The sequence below is a fragment of the Homarus americanus genome, unplaced genomic scaffold, assembly GCF_018991925.1.
Source record: "Homarus americanus isolate GMGI-L3 unplaced genomic scaffold, GMGI_Hamer_2.0 scaffold16712, whole genome shotgun sequence".
Classification (NCBI taxonomy): Eukaryota; Metazoa; Arthropoda; class Malacostraca; order Decapoda; family Nephropidae; genus Homarus; species Homarus americanus.
Window position 1 is genome coordinate 236,852 of NW_024757794.1, and position 24,511 is coordinate 261,362.

General features: G+C 39.5%; 1 protein-coding gene across 2 annotated transcripts in view; it reads right to left on the reverse strand.

The window, feature by feature from the left end:
• LOC121857746 (glycine receptor subunit alpha-2-like) overlaps positions 1-18,543 on the reverse strand; it is a 240,902-nt gene extending 222,359 nt beyond the window's left edge. The window contains exons 1-2 of one of the 2 annotated variants that reach the window (XM_042353876.1): positions 18,447-18,543; positions 14,922-15,340 (exon numbers count right to left, since the gene is read on the reverse strand). In XM_042353876.1, coding sequence (XP_042209810.1) covers positions 14,922-15,157 — 236 coding nt within the window. In that variant the 5' untranslated portion in view covers positions 15,158-15,340; positions 18,447-18,543. The remainder of the gene's footprint in view (positions 1-14,921; positions 15,341-18,446) is intronic. The other variant, XM_042353875.1, reaches the window with a different exon arrangement.
• Positions 18,544-24,511: the final 5,968 nt, after the last annotated feature.

Below are 24,511 nucleotides of genomic sequence, written 5' to 3' on the forward strand. Positions count from 1 at the left end.
GAGAGAGAGAGAGAGAGAGAGAGAGAGAGAGAGAGAGAGAGTATATAATCACACCCTCCATTCATATATTCAGGTACAATTAGGTAAAAAAAATATATATACCACCATTCTATAACTAATAAAATACATTATACCAACAGGCTAAATAATTTGGTTTGGATTCAGCGTCACACTAATTCTGGTTAATGTGTGTACATCACACGAGAGCAGTGACATTCAACCATGGTAATACGAGGCTGTGATTATCTCGTGTGTGTGTGTGTGTGTGTGTGTGTTAATATATACAGTAAACAAACAGATAGCAATGATATTAAACAGGATTGAATAAATAATAATATAAATAATAACAAAAACACAATAATAATAATAATAATAATAATAATAATAATAATAATAATAATAATAATAATAATAATAATAATAATAATAATAATAACAATAACAACAACAACAATACCACAACCCCGATAATAAGGACCATAAGACCGACAACATTAGAAACGCAATAAAATCGGTGTTTTCCTATCTACTGGGCATGACGGATGACGAGGGTTGACACGGCTGACAATCGCTGACACTTCCTCCCGCTGACAGCTGTGAGAGGGGAGTGAAGTTCAACCTGTTCCAACCACTTTTACCCCTCTCTCACTCTCTCTCTGTTCTTCTCCTCTTGTATTTCTTTCCTCTCACTTTCCATTTCCTTCTTCTTGTTCCTGCTGTCTCTCTCTCTCTCTCTCTCTCTCTCTCTCTCTCTCTCTCTCCATTTCATTTATTAGCCGCGTTCTTCTCTCTATTAATCAATCTTTCCCTCTTCCCCTCTCTCTCTTTTCTAACTGTCTGTCTGTCAATTTGTCTGTCTGACTCTCTGTATTTATATTTTACTCTGTCTAACTGTCTATCATTCTCTAACTTATTTGATCCTTCTCTCTGAATGTCTATCTATCTCTCTGTCTATCTATCTGTCTGTCTGTCTCTGTACGTGTGTGTGTGTGTGTGTGTGTGTGTGTGTGTGTATGCAAATCATCACAATTCATCATCACAGGTGAATGAGTTAACAATTACAACCCTAAAATTCAATGACTCATGAACAATATAGGAGAGTTTAAGGGTATTACATAACGCCTATTAGGAAGATAGAATGTGTTTGAGAGGGAGGATAGTGATAAAAGGTATAGCAGGTTAGTGAGTTCAGATGACGGGGTGGTATTGGGTGAAGCGAAGCGGTGCAAGATATAGTGTTAAAGTCTACGGTGTTTGTTACCCATGTTTCACTTACTGGTGCCAATGTTTTATTTTTAGATTATTTTTTCTTTTCTGTTTTTTCTTATTATTATCATCATCATCATCAATTGTTATTATTTTTATCATTATTATTATTATTATTATTATTATTATTATTATTATTATTATTATTATTATTAAAACACGCGTTATCATAATACATATACAGTACAGTAATCATCAACTACTATTATTAATACTATTATTACCCTAATTAACGTTAAATTGTCATAGTCACTTTCTCTACCACCATCATGTATTGATTTTTTTCTAATTCTACGTTATTAAAAAAAATCAGTAATTATTTCATCCTTAATATTCCTCTATGTTAATGGCGCAGAAAGACCAAAAAGACTCATTATCAATTCTATTTACCTTCCAAACAAAGTTGATCTCTGACCTTTGACATTTAGTAATGAAAGTGCTGTATTATTGAGGGTCACACCATGTTGGCTCACCTATACACGATGATGGTAAGTGGTGGATGTGATGCAGCGGCCAATGTGATAATGATGTGTGGAAGAGAGAGAGAGAGAGAGAGAGAGAGAGAGAGAGAGACAGACAGAGAGAGAGAGAGAGAGTTACAATACAAATATACAACCAGAAATGTAAAAAAAAGTTCTCATAACATTAAAAAGAAACGCAAATAAATAATAGGAAAATAATATAATAGGTATATAATAATTAACAAATGTTTAAGAAAATACAAAATAGATGACGTAGAATAATATTAAATAAAAGAAAACAACCAACATGTATTGAATGAGATGCATCAACCAGCCTCCTGAGAATGAATATATTACAATATATTACAAAACATATTGGAATATCTGTGTGTGTGTGTGTGTGTGTGTGTGTGTGTGTGTATGTGTAGGTAAACAAACACTTTCAGCTATTCCTCCATAACACGTCTCTTGCATGTGTTTTTTTTATATAAATAGGGAAAAGAAAAGAATCAAATTAAAAAAAAAAAATACTGAGAATATAAAACAAAAAACAGGAAACATCACTGAGAAAAAATATAAAATAAAGAAAATATGACAAAAACAACACAGACACTAAAAGACAGACAGACACACAAAAAAATATAGTCCCTGAACTACAAACTCAACTTCAGGTCACAGGCAACACACCCAGGCCATAAATTAACCCTTTCTTGCCTAACCTCCAGACACTGAGCATCTTGACCCCCACCCCCACCACCCTCCCCACCACCCACCTCCCACCACCACCACCCACCACCTTCCCCTCACCCCTAACCCTCACCCCCAAAGGCAAAAACCCACGCTGATGAGGGACAACATCTGCACGTTCTGCCACACACACACACACACACACACACACACACACACACACACACACACACACACACACACACACACATCTCTAACAGCTGATGGACCATAAACAAACACCATCCTGCCTCTCTCTCCCTCACACAGTAAATAAATGATGACTAATTCCTTACATTATTCTTCTCTCTGCTCTATCCCTTTGTTCTCCTTTTGTTCTCTCTCTCTCTCTCTCTCTCTGTTTACTCTTCTAGGAAAAATAATAAGAGATTAGAATTGAATGTAGGGACAGGTGAACAAGGGATGATAAACCGCAGGTGAGGGAGAGAGAGAGGATCATTAAGGTAGTCTGATTGTCCTTAAATACTGTATAACTCCCTCACTTCCTTATCAGTCAAGTCAATGAAGGCGGTATATTGGTAAGGACAAAGTAGTGCCCAAAATACAACATTGCAATAGTCCCTAGCAACTGAATTGGTTTAGATGGTTAGTGATAGTGATATCGTTAATAGCTGTGTGTTAGTCCTGTGTGTAGAGAATGTGTGAATGCCTTGTCAGTCAGTGAGTCAGGTGAGACAGGTATAAAGCTGACTGGCGGAAAAATAACATGTTCTGGATTTGGAGACGTGAAGTGTGTGGAGAGTAGTGTCGACTTAAGGCTTAGTGTACAGAGAGCCGTATGTGAGTCGTCCCAAATGATCCATCAGTCTTAAATCTCAAATAACCAGTAACAGTATTTTACCATGAGAGGAAACTTACAACAGTGCAGTGGTGTTTGTGGAGAGATTGATTACTGCGGGTTACCGAGCACACAGCCAAGACGTGTTCTACCCAGCACAAACTTTACCCAGATAAAAAAAACTAAAAAGTTTTAAAATAAGTTGTATCCTGTGGCATTTAATTCTAACAAATGATCAGAGTTTTACTAAATGTTTTTTGTCTATTTTTTCTTTAATTTTAAATAAGTTAAAATGAATACTACAGATTTTTAATTATTTTTTTGTGATTTGGATGAATGATAAGTTTTATATAATTGTTTTCGTGCTAATGTAATACTTATATATTTTGCTTTCCTTTTTGTCTAATAATTAATATATATCCCTTTTATTATATTTTTAAACACATTATACAAATATTTAATTAGTTCTCTGGTTTCCTATTTTCATTTCAACTGAACGATGCAATTTCCAGTAAAAAAAATATTTTATTTTTGTTTCAGTGTGCGATACGTTCCATACGTGTTTCCCTTCATTTGCATCCCGTAATGAAACCAAAACAAATAAATAATAGCCATAGTTAAACGTTCATGGGGTAAACCATTACTAGGAATAAACCAACATCCTCAAAGATAATTTAAACCAACATCCTCAAAGGTTTATACATGACCAGATACCAGACATACGGGTGCAACGTGAGGGCGTCAGATCAGGGCCTCACCACCTCACTCGGCCAACTACTGCTGGCAGGCTTCATCAACGTGAGATCAACACACCGGGCTCAAAATCCTCTCCAGATTACTGCCCCAAGGAGAGAGAGAGAGAGAGAGAGAGAGAGAGAGAGAGAGAGAGAGAGAGAGAGAGAGAAAGAGAGAGAGAGACTGTGTGTGTGTGTGTGTGAGTGTGTGTGTGTTACTATCGCACGCAAATAACAAGTTAAATTCTCACCTTTAACTCATCACAAACACGTAATAATTCGGATCTGATCTTAAGATAATTACAAACACTTAAACATCGGAAATTGGATGTCATGATTTCGCAAACACTTATCGGTGATGGTGTAATCTGCAGACATCTCGGGACATCAATCTGAACTGGGGTATATCGGGAAGGAGAGGGTGAAGAAGAGGGGGGAAGGAGAGGGTGAAGAAGAGGGTGAAGGAGAGGGTGGAAGGAGAGGGGTGGAGGAGAGGGGAAGGACAGGGTGAAGGAGAGGGTGGGGAAGGAGGGTGAATGAGAGGGGTTATGAGAGGGTGAAGAAGAGGTGAAGAGAGGGTGAAGGAGAGGGTGAAAGAGGGGTGAAGAAGAGGGTGAAGGAGAGGGGGAAGGAGAGGGTGAAGGAGAGGGTGGAGGAGAGGGTGGTGAGAGGGGGTAAGGAGAGGGGGAAGGAGAGGGAGGAGGAGGAGAGGGGGTGAAGGAGAGGAAAGGAGAGGGGGAAGGAGAGGGGAAGGAGAGGGTGAATGAGAGGGGGGAAGGAGAGGGTGAAGGACCACCTTTCCTTTGTGTCTAAAACTAACTCACATAAAAGTTTCATAACCCGGGTCTAGCCTCACCTACTGCCTGTATCTCAGCTAACATTACTGCGACACCCTCTGCTAGCTGCTGTAATGCTGAATGATCAATGCTGGGAAACACGTACCTAGGGGTCAGTCTTCCAGCTGTGACGGTACGACTTTAGGCTCCTGAATAATTTACACATAGGAACTACTTTAATGCCGCAATGACGTTGGGTTTAGGTTTATTTTTATTATGTCTATAAGAATTGAAATGTTTGGTTTATGTTATGAGGTTTTTAATATAGCTTTACTCGTTTAAAAATTTTTTTAGCTGATATGAGTGTTACTAATTTAGGTAATGTTGTTTGTTTTTCATATTATTACACACACACACACACACACACACACACACACACACACACACACAATAAGAGAAGTTTGTATACGATCAACACTCCTCTCGTAGGTACAGGTAAGACTTAAGTATTTACCTGAGTACTTGTCGATGGTAACGCTGATGCCAACGTACCTCGTGAGTCATAAATATACGATGAGAGAGAGAGAGAGAGAGAGAGAGAGAGAGAGAGAGATTTAACAATACTAAACATAAGATAAAAAAACAGCCAAACTACATATACTTTTAATCTTTTGTTGAGGATTTTTATTTCTATATTTTCTTAATCAGATGCGCCCCCCCCCCCTAAAAGTCAATAAATCCAATCAATCCAGAGATTTTTCAAACTAAGAATAAAAAAAAATAATAATAATAATAAATCAGTCTCGAACGCATGTGAACCTGTAATCTATTTAATTTCTACGAGGATTATCGAAGCCAAGCAGCCAGGTAGGTAATGAAGCAGGTGAGACTAAGAGGAAATTAATTATGTAAGGAAAAAAATATTGTTTTTTCTAACCCTTGTAGTAGCTGAATTCACTCGATATTCAAGTGATCCTTAACTGAACGAGAGACGAATTGACCCCTCGAGTATCAGTTAATAATACATACACTAACAATCCAACATACCAGGACAGGAATAATACGTGGTTTTGAGAATACACGTAATGTTGTATTCTACTTCGTGGGAGTGTGTAAACCACGTAATTATTGTTATTTTTTATCAAACTACATATTTCATTTCATGTTTGATTATGTTTGTAGAGGTTTTTCTCAATTTATTGTTAATTGTAGTATTGTTAAGGTCAGTGTGACGGTAGTTTAGGGTAAGATATTGTATATTTCTTACCACCTGTACTTTTATGTATGTTAAATCTGTTATTGTCTCTCTACCTGTAATTAGACCTGTGTAAACTACCATATCACTTCCCTTAATTATCTATTCCCATAAAGACGTAAAAACAAAAAACAAAAAATGACTTAAGAAAAACCCCACGAAACAGGTAAAAAAAATCACTTGGGTTTCCAGACAGTTTGTTATCATCCTCGTCTGCGCCTCCTTCAGGGTGCTGGCTTCCTCTACGACGTAGTTCTCACCCCGTAGATGGTGATGAGTCAGTTCCCAGCAGCATCTTCAGGCAAGGGTCACGTTTTGGGGTGATGATCCGCTTGTCAATATGGTTGATGAGTAGAGGGAAGGAAAACATACGAAGAGGGAGGGAGGGGAAAAGGAGGGGATGGTTGATGAAGAGAGAGAGAGAGAGGAGAGGAGAGGAGAGGAGAGGAGAGGAGAGGAGAGGAGAGCGAAGAGGGAAAACATTCCACAAATCCCCTTTGACTTACTAACAAGGTTAATTACCACGTGCGTATATCTCATGCTAAACATTTCACGTTAATAAGTTCCTTTGACGTGCTAACACCCGCTGATAAATCCCATTTGACATGATAAACACACATCAATAAATCCCCCTTTGCCATGCTAAACACCTCCCTTCACTTGTCACAACACACAGAGGGTTATGTCGTTAGCTGTACTCAGACGAGGAGGCGTGTTGGAGCTGGTCTGTTCCCAGCATTGAACACCCGGTGTGTTTAGGTAAGCATAAGCTGTGTGAGTTCGCAATGTGTGTGTGTATGTGTGTGTGTGTGTGTGTGTGTGTGTGTGTTCTAGGAGGGGAGAACTTGCTGCCAAAGGTGCTGAATATAATACCCATTACCACCAGCAGTTGAACGTAAGGCTAAACATTTCTACAATAATTTCGTTATGTTTCGCCCCTGAGCCATACCACAAAGATCAGTTGTTTAACAGTGGAAGAATATATTTTTTCGGCCTTAGATGATAATTACATAACAAGTCATCGAAAAAAAAGTCAAGATTTTAATAATATATAACTCTTAAAATCCGGGACATTTTTTTTTATGTCTAAATCTAAAAGGATCATTTAAATACAGACCCAAATATGTCTTCCTGGCTTATCGGTTGTATTAGTAAGTATCTAAAGGGATCAGTCATCCGGAGGTAAAAAGATGGACTTTCAATAAGACACACACCTAATATATCGGGTCACCTGGAGAGTAGTCCCCTCAGGCTATTTCATATTAAGATTAACCACTCTAATACTCACCTAACCTAACCTAACTACCCAGGTAACATTAGGATATTTAACCATTAGGTGAAAAACACTAATAGGAGTAAACACTACGCAATCCAAGTGACTTTCTTAACTGCTAATGAAAGAACTCGTGTAACTGACCCACTTAAACTCAGACAATAAACCGGATCCTCAAACCTTCGGACTCTGAATTCTTCCCATAAACGTAGGTACAAGAACACGAGTTAATTACCTCAATTAACTCACAACACGGAGATGGCAGCTTAAATTGGCTTGAGGATAACAGCACAGAGAACTGCCATTACGGGGTGGGTTATCTTATATCCAATTACAACTAAAAGATTTTCTGTGGACGTGATGGTGTGTGTGTGTGTGTGTGTGTGTGTGTGTGTGTGTGTGTGTGTGTGTGTGTGTGTGTGTGTCAGGTGGGTTCCTCTGTCACAGGTAAGTCTCCGGTTTCTGAGAGTGTGGAAGAGTAATTACAGGTACTTGGGAAGCTTCTACATGACACCTGTATCAAGTATCACCTTCAGGTACATCAACACCTGCACCTACAGCCATACCTACACCTACACCTACACCCATACCTACACCTACACCCATACCTACACCTACACCTACACCCACACCTACACCCACACCCACACCTACACCTACACCCACACCTACACCTACACCCACACCCACACCTACACGCACACCCACACCTACACCCATACCTACGCCTACACCCACACCTACACCCACACCTACACCTACACCTACACCCAGTTTTATAACCTTCCACTGACCATCATGAGTCAAGAACACAAAGAGGAAAAAAATTACGTTTAATCACTATGAGTAACTCAGCAGGTGCACCCGACAGGTGAGTCACTGGGAGCTACAGGTGACGCAGGTGTCAACACAAGCGATATCACCTGAATAGAAGCTAAAAATGAACCTGCAAGGAGAAGCACATTTGCATATCAAGCACAAGGTGTATAATGAACAAAGGGTGTGTGTGTGTGTGTGTGTGTGTGTAAAGTAACATTCAAGTCCTTTATTGGTTACAGGATCGACCTTGTTATATAACAGACCTCAGATATAATGGAACCCGGATGTATAAATTATGTTCGGGGGAATAAAATGATACATTGAATTTTTTACAAGAACAAAACTCGAAGATAAATGATTAAATTCTGTTTTGTTTTGTTTTATTCTATGATTTTATTTACGTAATGTGTCTAAAATATATTCACTTGTCCTACGATTTTTTTCAACATTCTTGGATAATTTACTAGTTCGTGGTATTTTTCCAACATATTACCATATATTCTTCAGCCATGTTCAGTACACGTCTGTAACCAATGACATCCTAGTGTGTTTACAGTCAATTATCCAAGGTCGTTTCCCTTAACTACTGGCAATTCGTGCAGGAGAGTGATTTGGTGGTATTACTGTTCTATTAAGACACTTTCTCTTCTGTTTGTTTGTTTGTTACTGTGATTAATAGTGAAGGAAGAGAGGTGAGGCGATTATGTTGCTAACGCCATCTGTTGAGTGAACCTAGAACATGTATGTATGTATGTATGTATGTATGTATGTATGTATGTATGTATGTATGTATGCATCGTGAATTAACATACAGAAAGATAGATAATGAATGAGGTTATATGACGAGGCGATTGAGAGAGGGAGTCTGAGAACGCCACACCACAAGAGACATGTTGAGACACAGGGGAGACAAATGACTCTCAGCAGCTGTGTCTCTCAGTAAATGGGTGCTATGTCTTGTTTATTTCTTTGTTTATTTGTTTGTTTCTTAAGCCACTTGTCAAGGAGCCTCTGTCAGGGTTGGGTTGGGTTGGGTTGGGTTGGCCATGGTTCACCTCTTTTTTGAGGAGTCATTGTTTCCTTGTGTAAGGGTGCGATGGCCGAGTGGATACAACGCTCGCTATCTTTCCTAATGCTCACTGGTTCGATCCCAGGACACACACACAGTCACATATGTATGGATGGATCCCCATACGCATTCACACTCAAACACTCACACTCAAACACTCACACACTCAAACACTCACACTCATCGATTTTCAATAGTTAAGGAAGTAACTTGGTCACTACGGTCAACTACAGTCAATAACGCAGATTCCATTGGTCAGTAACTGGCAAATCGCCTCGTATGAGCCATAAGGACAAAATTGGCAATTGGCAAGTGAACAACTGATATGCTAGCAGCCAATCACATCATTTAAACTATTATACTACACTTCCAATTGGTTAGTACAACTAGTATATCTCAACCAATATATACATACGCCAAATGGTTATGACACCTGGACATAAACCGGCCATTGGTAGAGACATTCTGTAAGGCTTACGACTGAGGAATTAATCATACTATTATTTACTGTAGTGATGTAAGGCACAATACAAGATACACAAGGCACAATACAATATACACAAGGCACAATACAATACACACAAGGCACAATACAATATACAGAACAAATGGCACAATACAGGTAAACATATTTCTGTCTTCATTTTTTGCCTGTCCCATTGCTGTAAAAAGGTGTTCTGGTACGATACTCACCCCTCCACAAGGCCCCAGAGGTTAAAAAAAAAAAAACTGAGTTAACACGATGGTTGTCTGACCATATAGTAACGTGACTTTACCGCAACACCGTCTACTGGGTGAGGTTCAGGTAGTCCAAGAGAAAGTGTGCTTCCTTCTCGACCATAACGTTTCTATCTTAGTATCTCACCTTTCCATTATCCCCTCCTATTGACGCTCGCTGCCACCTTATAAATAAAACCTAAGAGATTACATACAGAGAGTCGCCATATTTTCACGACTAAAATACGTAAATAAAAGGAAAAATGGACGTCTTTTAGCTATTTATTCCAATTTAATGCCATTGGGGTATAGGAAGGAGAAGGGTTGATGCTAAACAAGAACTGTAAACATGGATCTAAAAATAAACACAATCATTACGTGTTAAAGTTTATAGTCTTCAGAAGATATCATGTTTACACGATTTAATTTTATTTCGTAGATTAAATTTTCTAAAAGATGTTTATGATTGAAAATTATTTAATTTCTGTATATGACTTATTTTTCGTAGTGTATGTATAAATTTGCATATTTTTTTAAGGTTTTTAACAATTCAGTGGATTACATACACATAGTCATATCATGCACGTTTTCACCCTATTATCAATTTTAAGCTTAATGGTAAAATTTTACATAAAATCTGATGCAATTTAAATAGGCAAAAGTTCTGACTAGTATACAAAAAATTGGTTGTGTAAACCCTAGAAATGATGGACAAAAATTCTGATCAGATTTTCAAATTGGTTAATGAGTAAAAAATTGGTTAATGGGTAAAAAATTAGTTAATGGGTAAAAAACGATATAGATATTGGTGACCCGTCGAACTGAGATACGTAAATAAGGATACTGTTTACACTGCTGAAATATGTAAATGGGCAAATATTTGTGTATAAGTCTACTACATGGTCCAATTTCGAGTAAATGGGATGGAGTGATAGCGAGAACGTATACGGAACGGAAATTGAAAACACACACACACACACACACACACACACACACACACACACACACACACACACACACACACACACACACACACACACACACACACACACACACACACAGTCTCCCAGAAATAGCATCTTGACAGTTATGAAACGCCTAAAATGACCCTTTAAAGCACCTTTGTCTCTGAGGGACCGTAGCTTAACGAGCCAAGGTGGACGTGACTCAGACCAGACTAGGTTTTGACTGTGAGGTAGGGAAGAAATGTGATGGGAGTCCTCTCTCTCTCTCTCTCTCTCTCTCTCTCTCTTGGGGCCCAGGCAAGTACAATCCACCTGTCAACAAGGGGGCGGTATATTACGACACAGGTCTCCATGTTTGTGTACCTGCCCGTATACCTGACGCTCTCATCCATGTCCCCCCTCCCTAGATATTTCCCTCAGATATGTATTTTTCCCCCATAGTTATCCCCCTCCCCCCATATAATTTCATGTGCTAATTTTCGTCTTATGTTTGTTTTTATTTTGAGTATAAACAAGAATATAATGTTTATGTTCGTGGTATTGGTATTTTCAACACATGCCGACATATGACAGAGAGTTTTAGCTGACCAAAAAGTTGAGGAAAGTCTCGAGATGACCAAAAGTTTGTGTTGGGTAAAAACTTGGATCCAAAATAGTAAGGCAAAAAGTTTATAAGTTTGTTCTAAGTTTCTTGAAGCGAGATGGTGAAAGTGAGAAAAAAAATGAAGAGAAAAGTTTGTAAGTATAAGTAGGTTTCCGAGTTTCCTAAAAACAAGATAGCCAAGTGAGTAAAGTAAATAAAGTAGAAAGTTTATAAGTATTTTTTTAAAAGTTTTTTGAAGTATGATGGCGTAAGAAAAATAAAATGAAAGACGATAAGTGATCTCTAACTTGCTTTTTATACAATATAGAGAAAGAAATAATTTTAAAGAACAATAAAAATCAAATAAAACAGCAAAGACAAAGACCTATCTGATTTCTGTCTTAAAACAAAACAAAACAGCGATAAATGGCCACAACTCTACCGAATATAACTGAGAGACACTGATTAATGAACTTGATCTAGATGTTTTGAATGTGAAGAGGATGGCCATATTTCACCTCAATCCGCGAGTTTTTTCTCAAGTTACTGTGCGGACAAAACTTTACGGACGTACTGACGGACGAGCGCACAACACTACGCATCGCCTTCATAATCTATGGTTGGAACAGGTGGATATTTTACGTTAATAATGTTATATTATTCCTACTTATAGTGAGGTAATGTGTGCGGTGGCAGAGTCGATACAACACTTACTTCTTGTCCTAATGTTACTAGTATGAGCATCAGTCACCCATAACCTGTCTGTCTGTCTGTCTGTCTGTCTGTCTGTCTGTCTGTCTCCCCCTTATGAATTCGCTTCCACATACTACTAAAATTATTCTATAAACCCCATCCAATAAAACTTTAAAGACACCTATCCACTCCTAAGACAGTGTTAGATCCCACTTAGTAAGATTCAAACTAACACTACCTTATTAATCCTACTAAGTGTACGATCCAATACCGCTTACGTAAAAGAGAAAACATCCCTTTATCTCCAACTTGTGTTATAGAGAAAGTTTCAAAAAATGTTTAAATGGATTTTTTATCAAATTTCTTAACCTATTTCTTGTGTTATATGGTGTTTCATTCCTTACCTGGCCATAACTGATACCGTCTGGGAGGAAATTTGCATAGAAATATGATCACAGGTGTATTCAGGTCTTCCGTAATGGAAATTTAAATGCAAATTCATCATCTGAGGGTCTTAAAGAACGGCGTATGGAGGAGTAGGCAGACAGACAGACAAGAGAGAGAGAGAGAGAGAGAGAGAGAGAGAGAGAGAGAGAGAGAGAGAGAGAGAGAGAGAGAGAGACCATCATTTGCTGTTTCATTACCACGATATAAACAAGAGTTACATCACAGTCACTCACACAAATAAATGTGGTTCTGGGTGTACCGTGACCTATTGACCTATTCCATGATGGCACTGTGACCTCTTGACTTATTTCATGATGGCACCGTGACCTATTGACCTATTCCACGATGGCACTGTGACCTCTTGACTTATTTCATGATGGCACCGTGACCTATTGACCTATCTTATGATGGTACCGTAATCTGTTAACCTATTCCATGATGGTACCGTGACCTCTTGACCTATTCCATTGAGTACCGTGACCTACTGACCTATTCCATGATGGTACCGTAACCTAACTCAGTTCTATTTCATTCTTATTTCTCTCCTTCCTTCTCACCGATTTACTCCCAATTTCTGTACCTATTTCCTGACCTATTGCTCCCTATTTCCGGACCTAATTTTCCTTAATAACTCCCTATATCTTCACCTATTTCGAGGTAGAACCGACAATGATGGCAAGTCATGACGATAGGTAAGGAATTAATCGGACACCTGTACTTTATACTCTCTCTCTCTCTCTCTCTCTCTCTCTCTCTCTCTCTCTCTCTCTCTCTCTCTCTCTCTCTCTCTCTCTCTCCCTCTAATATTTTGTTTAGAAAAAGTAAAAAAAAAACTCACTGTTTATACAAAAGGATGAATCGAACAGTGAAACACCATTGAAATTCATGACCTAGGTAGAAATTCACTGTCATATTTTCATAACAGTGACTCACCTGTATGCTTATTCACAAACTACTTAAATTCTCTCCACGTAAGTTTTCCAATTGCATTCTCGCGCTGATAAGGAAGTTAAGGGAGTGAAACTTGTCACCTTAACATACAGGGTTCGTTCGTAACATACAGGGTTCGTTCGTAACATACAGGGTTCGTTCGTAACATACAAGGTTCGTTCGTAACATACAGGGTTCGTTCGTAACATACAGGGTTCGTTCGTAACATACAGGGTTCGTTCGTAACATACAAGGTTCGTTCGTAACATACAGGGTTCGTTCGTAACATACAGGGTTCGTTCGTAGCATACAAGGTTCGTTCGTAACATACAGGGTTCGTTCGTAACATACAAGATTCGTTCGTAACATACAGGGTTCGTTCGTAACATACAAGGTTCGTTCGTAACACAGGGTTCGTTCGTCTCTCACAGTGAACCTGATGCTTTGCTGTGTTACCTATGGATTCGTTTAATGCTTCAATATAACACCATCAATGGTTCTACGTCACAGCATAATTCATCAATTGTTATTTTTTTCATTATTACGAAACGATTTTCTTTCACTATCAACAATAATGTATCATCAGTTTATAAATATATATGTTAACATTATTTTCAACAGACAGACAGACATACCTGGGAACATATACGTATATACACCCTAATGATATAGCCTCTACACCAACACCAGGTATAAAAACAGGTGTGCATACCTCTCATATAATCAACAGACATACCAACCATAGAACACCATTAGTTCCACGTTACTCAATAGGATATATCATATAATTTTTGAAGGATTATATAAATTCCTTCAAAAAATCAAAAGGTATATTAAGCCTTAATATATTCGTATATAAGGTTCCTCAAACTATAGATATATATCCCTTTAGTTTTGGAGTATACCTTCCTCAGATTACAGACTTCACCTTACACCAGTAATAGAGATATATTCGCCAAAGATATTTATATACCTCACTCACATCACCCCAGTATATCCGTAGTGCTGTGAGGAGGTCAACTGTATATATCACATCAGACCATCAGTAAATAATACATGTAGGGAATCTTGAGTGCACCTGTCTGACACAAGCATGTTTACTTGCTACCTGGCACAGACATAAACAAAAACACAGGCTGACATAAACACTGACTGGGATAAACACTAATTGACATAAACATAAACACAGGCTGACACAAACATGAACAGCCTGACACAAACATAAACACAGCCTGACACAAACATAAACACAGCCTGACACAAACATAAACACAGCCTGACACAAACATAAACACAGCCTGACACAAACATAAACACAGCCTGACACAAACATAAACACAGCCTGACACAAACATAAACACAGCCTGACACAAAGACACATACTTCCTGACACAAACTTAACACTCACCCGAGGGAGAGACTGGTGGCCAAGGTCCATAGCAACACGAGGGCTTCAAGTCCACCAAAACACATCCTCCGTCTGTTATCGTCCACCACTACGCCGTCCACAGCCCGCCGCGGATGACGATGACGATGACGATTTTCCTTCTGGCTATTTGTCGTCGTTGTTGTCGTCGTCGTTGTCTTCCTCCAACTGCTACTGGAAGTGAGCTGAGGCCTCACTAGGGGAGACCACAACCACATCCTGAAGTTTGATCGAGCTGGGAAGTTCCTTGAGTGAATTACCTGTGTCCTCTTCTTTACGTCAGCGGTGAGTTTGTTGTGTCAGTCATCATAAGAGTTCAAGAGTCGAGGGGCGATGACTTTTTGCTATTTTCTAATGTAATTTGATATGTTTAGTTTATTGATGCATGTTATTATCGTTCACTGATTCAATAGATAAGAAATAATAACGTGATATTTACTACGAATTGTGAGAAGAAAAACAAAGTCATGGTCTTCTTTTAGAATCTAAGGTGTTTTTTTGTGCCTAATTTGTCCTGTAAGATTATTGAAGCATGCTAGTGGCACTCAAGGAAGCACTGAATGAATAAATAAAAGTTAATGACACAATAAGAACTTAGAATGACAGGATAAAAACAATAGACGATAAGGCATTATGCAAATCAGACAATGCGTTTCGTTTTGCTTTATTTATTACGTTGACTTAGTGAGGGAGGCTTAATGGCTCTCAGTACAGCAGTGGATGAATGATACTTAGTTTAAAAGTCAATGATATACGGGAGAATGACGGTAGTATATTGAAATCAGATAACAAGTTGAGATCACCTAATTTAACATATTGAACGAGTTGTCTTACCTGTATTGGCTGAATTAATTAATCAAATATTCATAAGACGTAAAATAATGTGATTTTCAAAAATAATAGAAAAGGTTTGTCGTGTATATGTAAATTAGACAAACAGAATTTAAACGTTTTCATGACCAAGTCGAGGTTTTGGGTTATCCACCGAGAGACGAATGGCTGATCAAAGATGAGGAACCTCTTCATCCACACGGCTCAACCCCGCCCGATCGATTCTATACCTGAGCGAAACGGAATACGAAACTTTAATTCCGATCTAAAATTAAATGTATCGGTGGGTCGTGAAATAAACAAGAAACACAAAATGAAAAAGGCATCATGGAAATTACTAAACAGCTAAAGTTTTGTTTTATTGTAGAGTTGAACGCCAAATTAAATTCTCTAATGTTTATGACGGAAGTCCTTGGTGTGGGGGGGGGGGGTCTCACTCTGCACCAAGGTTATACCGACTTAAATGGAAAATTCAAAACCCTGGAAGTTTATATTCAGCCAAGACTCTGCTCAAAACAAACAGATTTAAAAGGATTTTCGTTTCATACTAAACTGAAAAGATCATTAGAAAAATATATATTGTTTTGTGTTTTTTTTTTATTATTATTCCAACACTTAATGTAGTGAACTGAGTTATAACGAGTCTGGTAGAGGGATTAACGTGTGTGTGTGTGTGTGTGTGTGTGTGTGTGTGTGTGTGTGTGTGTGTGTGTGTGTGTGTGTGTGTGTGTGTGTGTGTGTGTGTGTGTGTGTGTGTGTGTGTGTGTGTGTGTCTAAGTAACTCATTTCTAGCGTATTTACAAATCTAAAAAAAAAAAAATAATTATCAAGCCAATTTTAGAGCCTTTAAACTTACACAAATATTCAAGCATTGTAGATTAATCACCAATAAACCTAAATGAATGTATAATATGTACGTGTTTAAGCTTCGGTGAATCTTATTTGACATGTCACTAATATTAAGTCACAAACTCCATCAACACAAACACACACAGTCTCAAAAATAAAATCAATATATTCTTACTTTACACCTCCTACGACACCTTTAATTTGACCTAAGTGATTCTCTTCATGACAGACAAACTTAGACAACGTGTATAGCCTACTCATATAGTGTTGCTTATATGATAGATACATTCTCCCACGATCATCATATACCACAAGTGTTAAGTGATGATGCAGAATTAATTTACACACTACATCTTTACTTTTCAAATCGGTATTATTGTTGATATTGAATTTAGAGATATAATGACGTTGGATTGTTACATGGAACATAACTAAGTGATAATAGAAATATATAGAATAATTAATTAGTTATTTTAATCCATGTGTTTAGATATTGTACAGGTATACTTGATGTTATATTAGTTATTCAGAGTATACGAGTATGTTCAAGGACTTGTTTATCACCCTTAATAAATTTAGACAATATCCCGGGATGCCACAAGTTACATATAACACTTGATATATTCAGACAGGAGGCGAGTATGCTGAAATTCATAGTTATAACAACATGAATTTAGCTGGTACAAGCGTGTGTTAGAGGGCATAGTTATCACTGTATTCCTAAACTATTTCAATATATTCGTGTTTAAGACGTGATTCAATTGGTTATCTATATAATAATTAACATCTCACGGCTACACTTAAGCATCAATTTAGAAACGATGATAATATTTTTGTTTGTCAAATCTCTAATTAAAAATGCATCTTGAATTTCAAAACGAATTCAGCCAAAGTCATAATAATAAACTAAGAGATGTTTCTACCATCCGGCATAAAAAAAATACAATATATAATTTCTCTACAAAACAGACTCCATATCTTAGTACCTCGCGTGTCTCGATTCAATGAACAATTATTTATGAATGAAATCTCACTTCACCTCACCTCCTTGCTACTGACACCAAGAACGTTACCTACAGAGTCACTAACATAAACAGTAGCGGTCTATATTCCTATATCGTCAGGGTATAGAATTAAACAGTGATGTGAGCGCTTCAAGCATGCTTCCTTAACATGATGGGGCGTCAGGAGTGATACACAGGGAGACCAACACTTGATCGACCATCATAACAACAGTAAGACCAGGTTGTTGACGTGTCTGGGAGGAATGGTTTGTTTACATGTGTCTTGCTCGTTGTGTGTGTGGCAGAAGCAGAGTGTTGTGTCGTGTCATGCAGGGGAGTCATGATAAGTGTTCCTGATTGGGTGTCGTGCCAGTGTCAGTTGTTAGTGTCATTTTTATGGGGGAAGAGAGTTTCGTGTTGGTGTCATGTTACCTGTGGTCCCCAAGTGTATGGCAACAAGGAGATAGTTCCATACTGTCAACCTTAAGTGTCATGTATATATAAAACGAGCTGAGAAACTCAACCTTAATCACAGTATACGACACACACACACACACACACACACACACACACACACACGTCACCCCTCACCAGTGTCACTCATCGTCCACCCTCAACTACGCACGTGTAAACAACTACAGATCAGATCATTGTTTTCACTGTTTATAAACAAGTATGGCAGACATGAAAGTGCTATTTCAGCGTGTGTGTAGCGAGTCTTGAGGGGTGTGGGGAGCCTTATTCCGTCTGTTTCGTGTCACTTGAGGTGGGGGAAGGGGGGGAGGAGTAACGCTGTAACTCTGCAGGAGGGTGAGGAACCAACCGACGGAGGGACGCTGATGCTCGTGACTCTCTCCCGGGCGAGGTGAGGGAGCCGACTGAGCGAGGGATGGAGACGACCTCACTGGGACACCCGCGCTACCACCACTGACTGCTGGACGACGGCGCAGCTCTGCCTCCACCTCCACCAACCTCCATCATCACCACCAACACCTGTCTCCACCACCCCCACCACCAACATCATCACCAATCTCCACCACCAATATTCACCACTACCACTAGCCTCCACCACCACCACCAGCCACCTTACATACCCCAGGCTCTCCCTCACTCCCCCCCAATACCCCCCCCCATCCTCCCCCATCTCACTTGAGGATCACAAACTCCAGTATATATCACAGCGGCCGTAAATCACCAGCATAGTCAGAAAAAACATAAAAACGAACTAGGGATTTTGCTTTTTTGAAATTCCCAACATTTTATAAAGTATGCGGAGGTCAAGTGGACACGGCACTCAACTCTCGTCCTATGGGAACTTGGTTTGATCCCAGGGTACTCATAGTTCACCTCCGGGTTGTAAATTGCTATCTCACATTACAGTTGAGGATGGACAGGTGGTTTATTTACAGTCCTGGAACCACTACCACACTGTGCCTAATGGTCGTTAGGCCTATGGAACCCCTATCTTCTTATTCTCTCTTCTTCTTCTTATTATTATTCTCTCTTCTTCTTCTTCTATCTTCTTTCTTCTTCTTCTTCGTGGCAGGGAATAGATTATTCTAAGAGGGGCATATACAAGTCCAATAACTTTAAAATCTGAGGTAAAGAGATAGAAAAAGAGAGATAGAATGAGAGATAGAATGAGAGATAGAATGAGAGATAGAAAGAGAGATAGTAAGTGAGAAAAAGATGAATATATGCAAATTTCTGTATGTGTGTGGGGGGGGGTGGTCAAGATTAATGTGGAGATGGATTTAAGAGTGAGTGTGGTGAGTGGGGAAGAGAGTGAGTGGGAGGAGTGAGGGAGGACAATAGGTGTTGATGGGAAGGAGGGAGGTGGAGAGAGGGAGAGAGTAAATAGAATGGTGAGGAGAACGGGAGAGGGGAAGAAGAAAAGAAAAGGAGAGGGGAAGTAGGAAGAAGAAGACGCAGAACTTAAAAAGGAAAGGGAAGAGGAGGAAAAAGAAAGGAGAGAGAAAGGGAATGGAAAAGACAGAGAGAGGGAAGAAATACGAAAGAGGGTTAAGGATAAGAGAAGAAGGGAGTAGATAGCTGAGAGAATGGAAGAATCAGGAAGGAAGGAAGGGAGTGAGAATGATGAAGATGATAGAAATTAAAGAAGAAGAGAGAGATGAAGAGAGGGAGAAAATACTACAGGGAAAGGAAGAAGGCGAATCTTTTTTCATGTGTGATCTCTCTCTCTCTCTCTCTCTCTCTCTCTCTCTCTCTCAGCAAGCCCTTCTCCCGTCTGGCAGTATCTCGGTACAGTAGTGTGATAATACATTGAAATCTTGACACTGCGACCTCTGGGGGGGGAGGAAGAGGAGGAAAGGAAGTAGCAAGAACAGAAGAAAGTGGGAGTAGGAGGAGGAGGTGGTGGAAGAAGAGGAGGAGGAGGAGGAGGAGGAGAAGGAGGGGGAGGAGGAGGAGGAGAGGGAGAGGGGATGTGTGGTTGATACGAAAGAGAAACAATATATTGCACTCGAGGGGGACATTCATTCATTCTCTCTCTCCACATTTCTCTTTCAGCCGTCTCTCCCTCCCTCCTTTCCTTCCATTTCTTCTTCTCTTTCCTCTCTTCACTGACCATCCTCTTTTCCTTCTGCGACGTGTGAGACAGACAGACAGACAGACAGACAGACAGACAGACAGACAGACATATATTAAATTGTGTGATATCTTCAGTTAGATAATAGACCAAGTAAGGCATAACAGGGGTTTGAGACACTTAGTATTCAAGGGTTCATCTCCCCCCACCCCCCATTGTAGCTGAACACAAAAGGATTTCCATTCTTCAACGCCACTGACACAGTTGCCACCTCCCTTGGAAACTCTCTTGTTGTCATGTTTTTGTCTATTTTCTCTAAGGTAAAATACATGATTTATAATATAACTCAATGTAAATTATAGAATACACAAGATAAGGAAAAGGAATAATGGAGGAGGAGGAGAGGAAACACAAAGGGAATTTACTGTTCTTCAATACCGAAACTGACTCCAGGGAACTTGTTATGTTGAGAGGGTAAAGTTTGTCTGAGGGAGAAGACAGATGTAGTGAAAGTTTATCTGAAGAATACAAAGGCAAGTATGAAGTAAGCCAAAGAAAATACGATGAGAAATCAATGAATGAGAATGTAGAGTTAAGCAAGGGTATCACACACACACACACACACACACACACACACACACACTACATCCTTGACCATCGGAGGGTCAAAACTTATTAGGTGCTGCTGTGGCCGCTGCCAGGGCCAATTATTGGACCACACTCCAACTTCCTCTCTTCACCCCCTCTACCCCATCGGGATGTCAAGAAAATCCCACCAAAAATGTCCAATTTCGTTTCTGAAAGGAGTGGAATCAGTGTTGAACAGTGTTTAGGCCAGTAAAGTCAGCGCTAGACAGTGACAGACGAGTCGTGACCAAGTTAACCGTCACACCCACCAGTGAGGTCCACACCCCTGGGAGCCGACCACCATCTTCTCACCAGGTGGTATAGTGTTAATCAGTCCACCCTGGGAACAACCGTGGGTTGGCGTTACACCTGACGATGAGATAACCACAACACCACTTGACAGAAAGTGAGATTTCATATTGCAAACGCCCACCAGCGAGCATTCAAGCTTTGTCCTCCATACAGTACACTTGTGTCGTGTGGGGAGTTATCATCAGCAGCGTTGTCATTATCTGCCTGTTGTAAGTGATTGGTCATACACTAATACAGTAGATACGATCTATATTATTATATCCTTTTGTGTATGAACCTCTGTCCTGTGTGTCAGTGAACAGATCAGACACATTGTATCTTATTCCTCCTCGCTCCTCGTACTATTCTTCTTCCTCTTCCTCCTCCTACCCTATACTTCTCTTCCCGCCTCTCACTCTTCCTCTGAAGACTACCTAAATCCCTCTCTTTCACATCCCTCTTCCCGCCACTCCCACACCCACCCACCTCTCCGACACAATCTCCCCACACCCATTTCTCCACTTCTCCTACACCCCGCTTCCCGCCTCCGCTACACCCCTCTCCCCGCCTCTCACTCCTATACACTGATAAAATCAATCTACCGACTCATTTTTCACCCCAAGTAATGTGTGTGTAGATTAGCGTTGCCACTTGACTTGCCCACGAACACACACACACACACACACACACACACACACACTTACACACACGCGCGCGCGCACACTTACTTATACCACAACTACCTCATAAATCACTAGCTATTTTATATAACCAGCATCGTTGATAATTGACCAATTATATAGGTTATAGGAAGAGTAGTTAAGCCCGGTAGGATAACAGTAAAGAATTTATATTATATGTATGTTAAGTTCCTCTCTATATAACTGTGTTTAGGTATTAGACCGAAAGCCGAGAGGATGAAGACTAAAAAATTAAGATGAAATTAAACATTAAACAAGGATTTTTTTTTTAATTTACATAAAACTTTCTTACGTAAAATTACTCCACTATTCATTTTTCTTGATATGTCTCTTGTTTATATATTAAGTATATTTTCTTCTCAAGTCAGAATAAAATAAGAAAATAAAAACATACCCGAATGAAAATAAAAATAATTATTATAAAAAAGACGGGATTGTTTATTTACGTGTACCAGAATCCTGTAATCTCGGGTTATGATAAGAACTTTAACTTTTACTTATTCGCTCAGCTCACCTAACACAAGGAGGAACTGATTTAACTTAACCCAACCTAGCATAACTTAATGTAACCAAACATAAATGAACCTAACCTAACCTAACTCTGAAAGGTATAATTTGTTTGTATTATTCTCCGCCTCACGAGTTACTGCAATCTAGCAATCTATCAGCCTTACATGCAACACACGTACACCACAAACGGCAGTACTCTGCAAAACGTGTTATGAATGAGTTGTTGATATCCTTTGTGTTCTGAGAATTTAATTTTACGAGTTAATGTAACATAACAACCTTGCATGCAACTCACGTATGACCAAACACGACAGTACTTTGCAGTTTGTATTATGTATCGAAGATCTCTCTTGTTTTGCATAAATTCAACTCCCTCTTCCTCCCTCTTATATCCCCTTCATCTCACTCCTCTCTTCTTTATCTCACTCCTTCTTCTCAACCCCTCTTCATTCCACTTCCACTTCCCTTCAACTCTACCCCCTCCCCCTCACCTCACCCCACCACCTCCTACCTCATTTCTCTCCCCTATCCAACCACCCCCCTCCCCTCTCACCTCACCCCCCCATCTCCTCCCCACCCACTCCCTCCAACATCGAAGTCTCCCCACGTATCCAAGACACATTTTTAACCAGAGAAAATTAATTATACAGCAATCCCAGCGTCATTCTCCCGCTGGGGGTTGCTTAGGATTTTACATCGGGTTTCAACAAGTGCAAAAAAAGTACACCTGAGTTTGTGTTCTGTGTTTCATCTGTTCTGGTGTGAGTGTTTTAGTGTTGTGTGGACAGTATGATGTGTCAGTCTGTCTGTCTGTCTGTTTACTTGTCTTTTTACATATCTTTCCGCTTGTCTACCTGTCTGTTTGTCTTTCTATTAATTTTTCTACATGAGAGAGCGAGGGTGAGGGAGTGAGGGCGAGGGTCAGGGAGTGAGGAAGTGAGAGTGAGGGGAGTAAAGGAGTGATGGAGTGAGGGAGATGAGAGGATCAGGGGTCAGGGAGGTGAGGGAAGTGAAGAAGTCAGGAAGGTGAGGGAGTAAGGGAGTGAGGGAGGTGAGGGAGTGAGAGGTTAAGGCCAATCGCCATGTAGATCCTGGAAGTCAATCGTCATCGAGCATTGCAAACACAAGTACACGAAAAACCAATGATTGTTTATCGATTATTTTTTCTATTAGTGTACGAGCAAGTAATCACTAGTTCACCTGAGGATCATCCTATGAGGAGACTCCAGCCAATGATATCGGCATTTGTTGGTGATTTTCCCATAAACACAAGGCAGACAAACATACAGATTATTAATAAGTAAAAAAACAAAACAAAATACTGCAGCTTAGAATTACCACGGAGGAAAAATACAAATGAATGAGTGATTAAAAAGTTACAATCCCTAGAGACTTGTAACAAATTAGAGAAGATTGGTAAAAAAAAAGTAAAGAAAGGTGATTGGGAGGCCATGGATGACAAACTTTCCTGAGTGATTGGACCTCAAAGGGGTAAAATAATTCCTTCACGTATAACATAAGTGTAATGATTGTTTCCAGTTCAGGACAGGAATCATACTCGTTTATGATAATGTGATATAGTTCATTAGTTTAAAAGTAAATAAGTACTAAGCATAATATATCATTTTCCAGAGTGAGGTGTCTGTCTGAGAGAGAGAGAGAGAGAGAGAGAGAGAGAGAGAGAGAGAGAGAGAGAGAGAGAGAGAGAGCACCAACACATCAGTAACACACATAAGTTAATTAATCAATACACTTGCCTCAGCAATGTGGTTTCCCTTATTAATTACCTCACATTGAGCTCATCTAAGGGGGAATACCTGAGGAATTGACCTGACTGTATCCTTGGTGATTGACGAGTCAACTCAAGAGCTTCATTCGAGTCAACTCAAGGCTTCATTAATTGACTAGTCAACTCAAGGCTTCATTAATTGACGAGTCAATTCAAGGCTTCATTAATTAACGAGAGAACTCAAGGCTTTGTTAATTGACGAGTCAACTCAGAACACGACTGTCCCTCAGTACCTCACACCCAACACCAAAGCTGTTTACATTCTTACAGGTTAATATCACCAACTTTTAACACCTCACCTAACACATTGTTTGCACCTTCCGTCATACTTCCCGACACTAATTGCTTCACTATCTCCACTTAATCTTGTTTACTGAAGTTGTTTACACACACACACACACACACACACACACACACACACT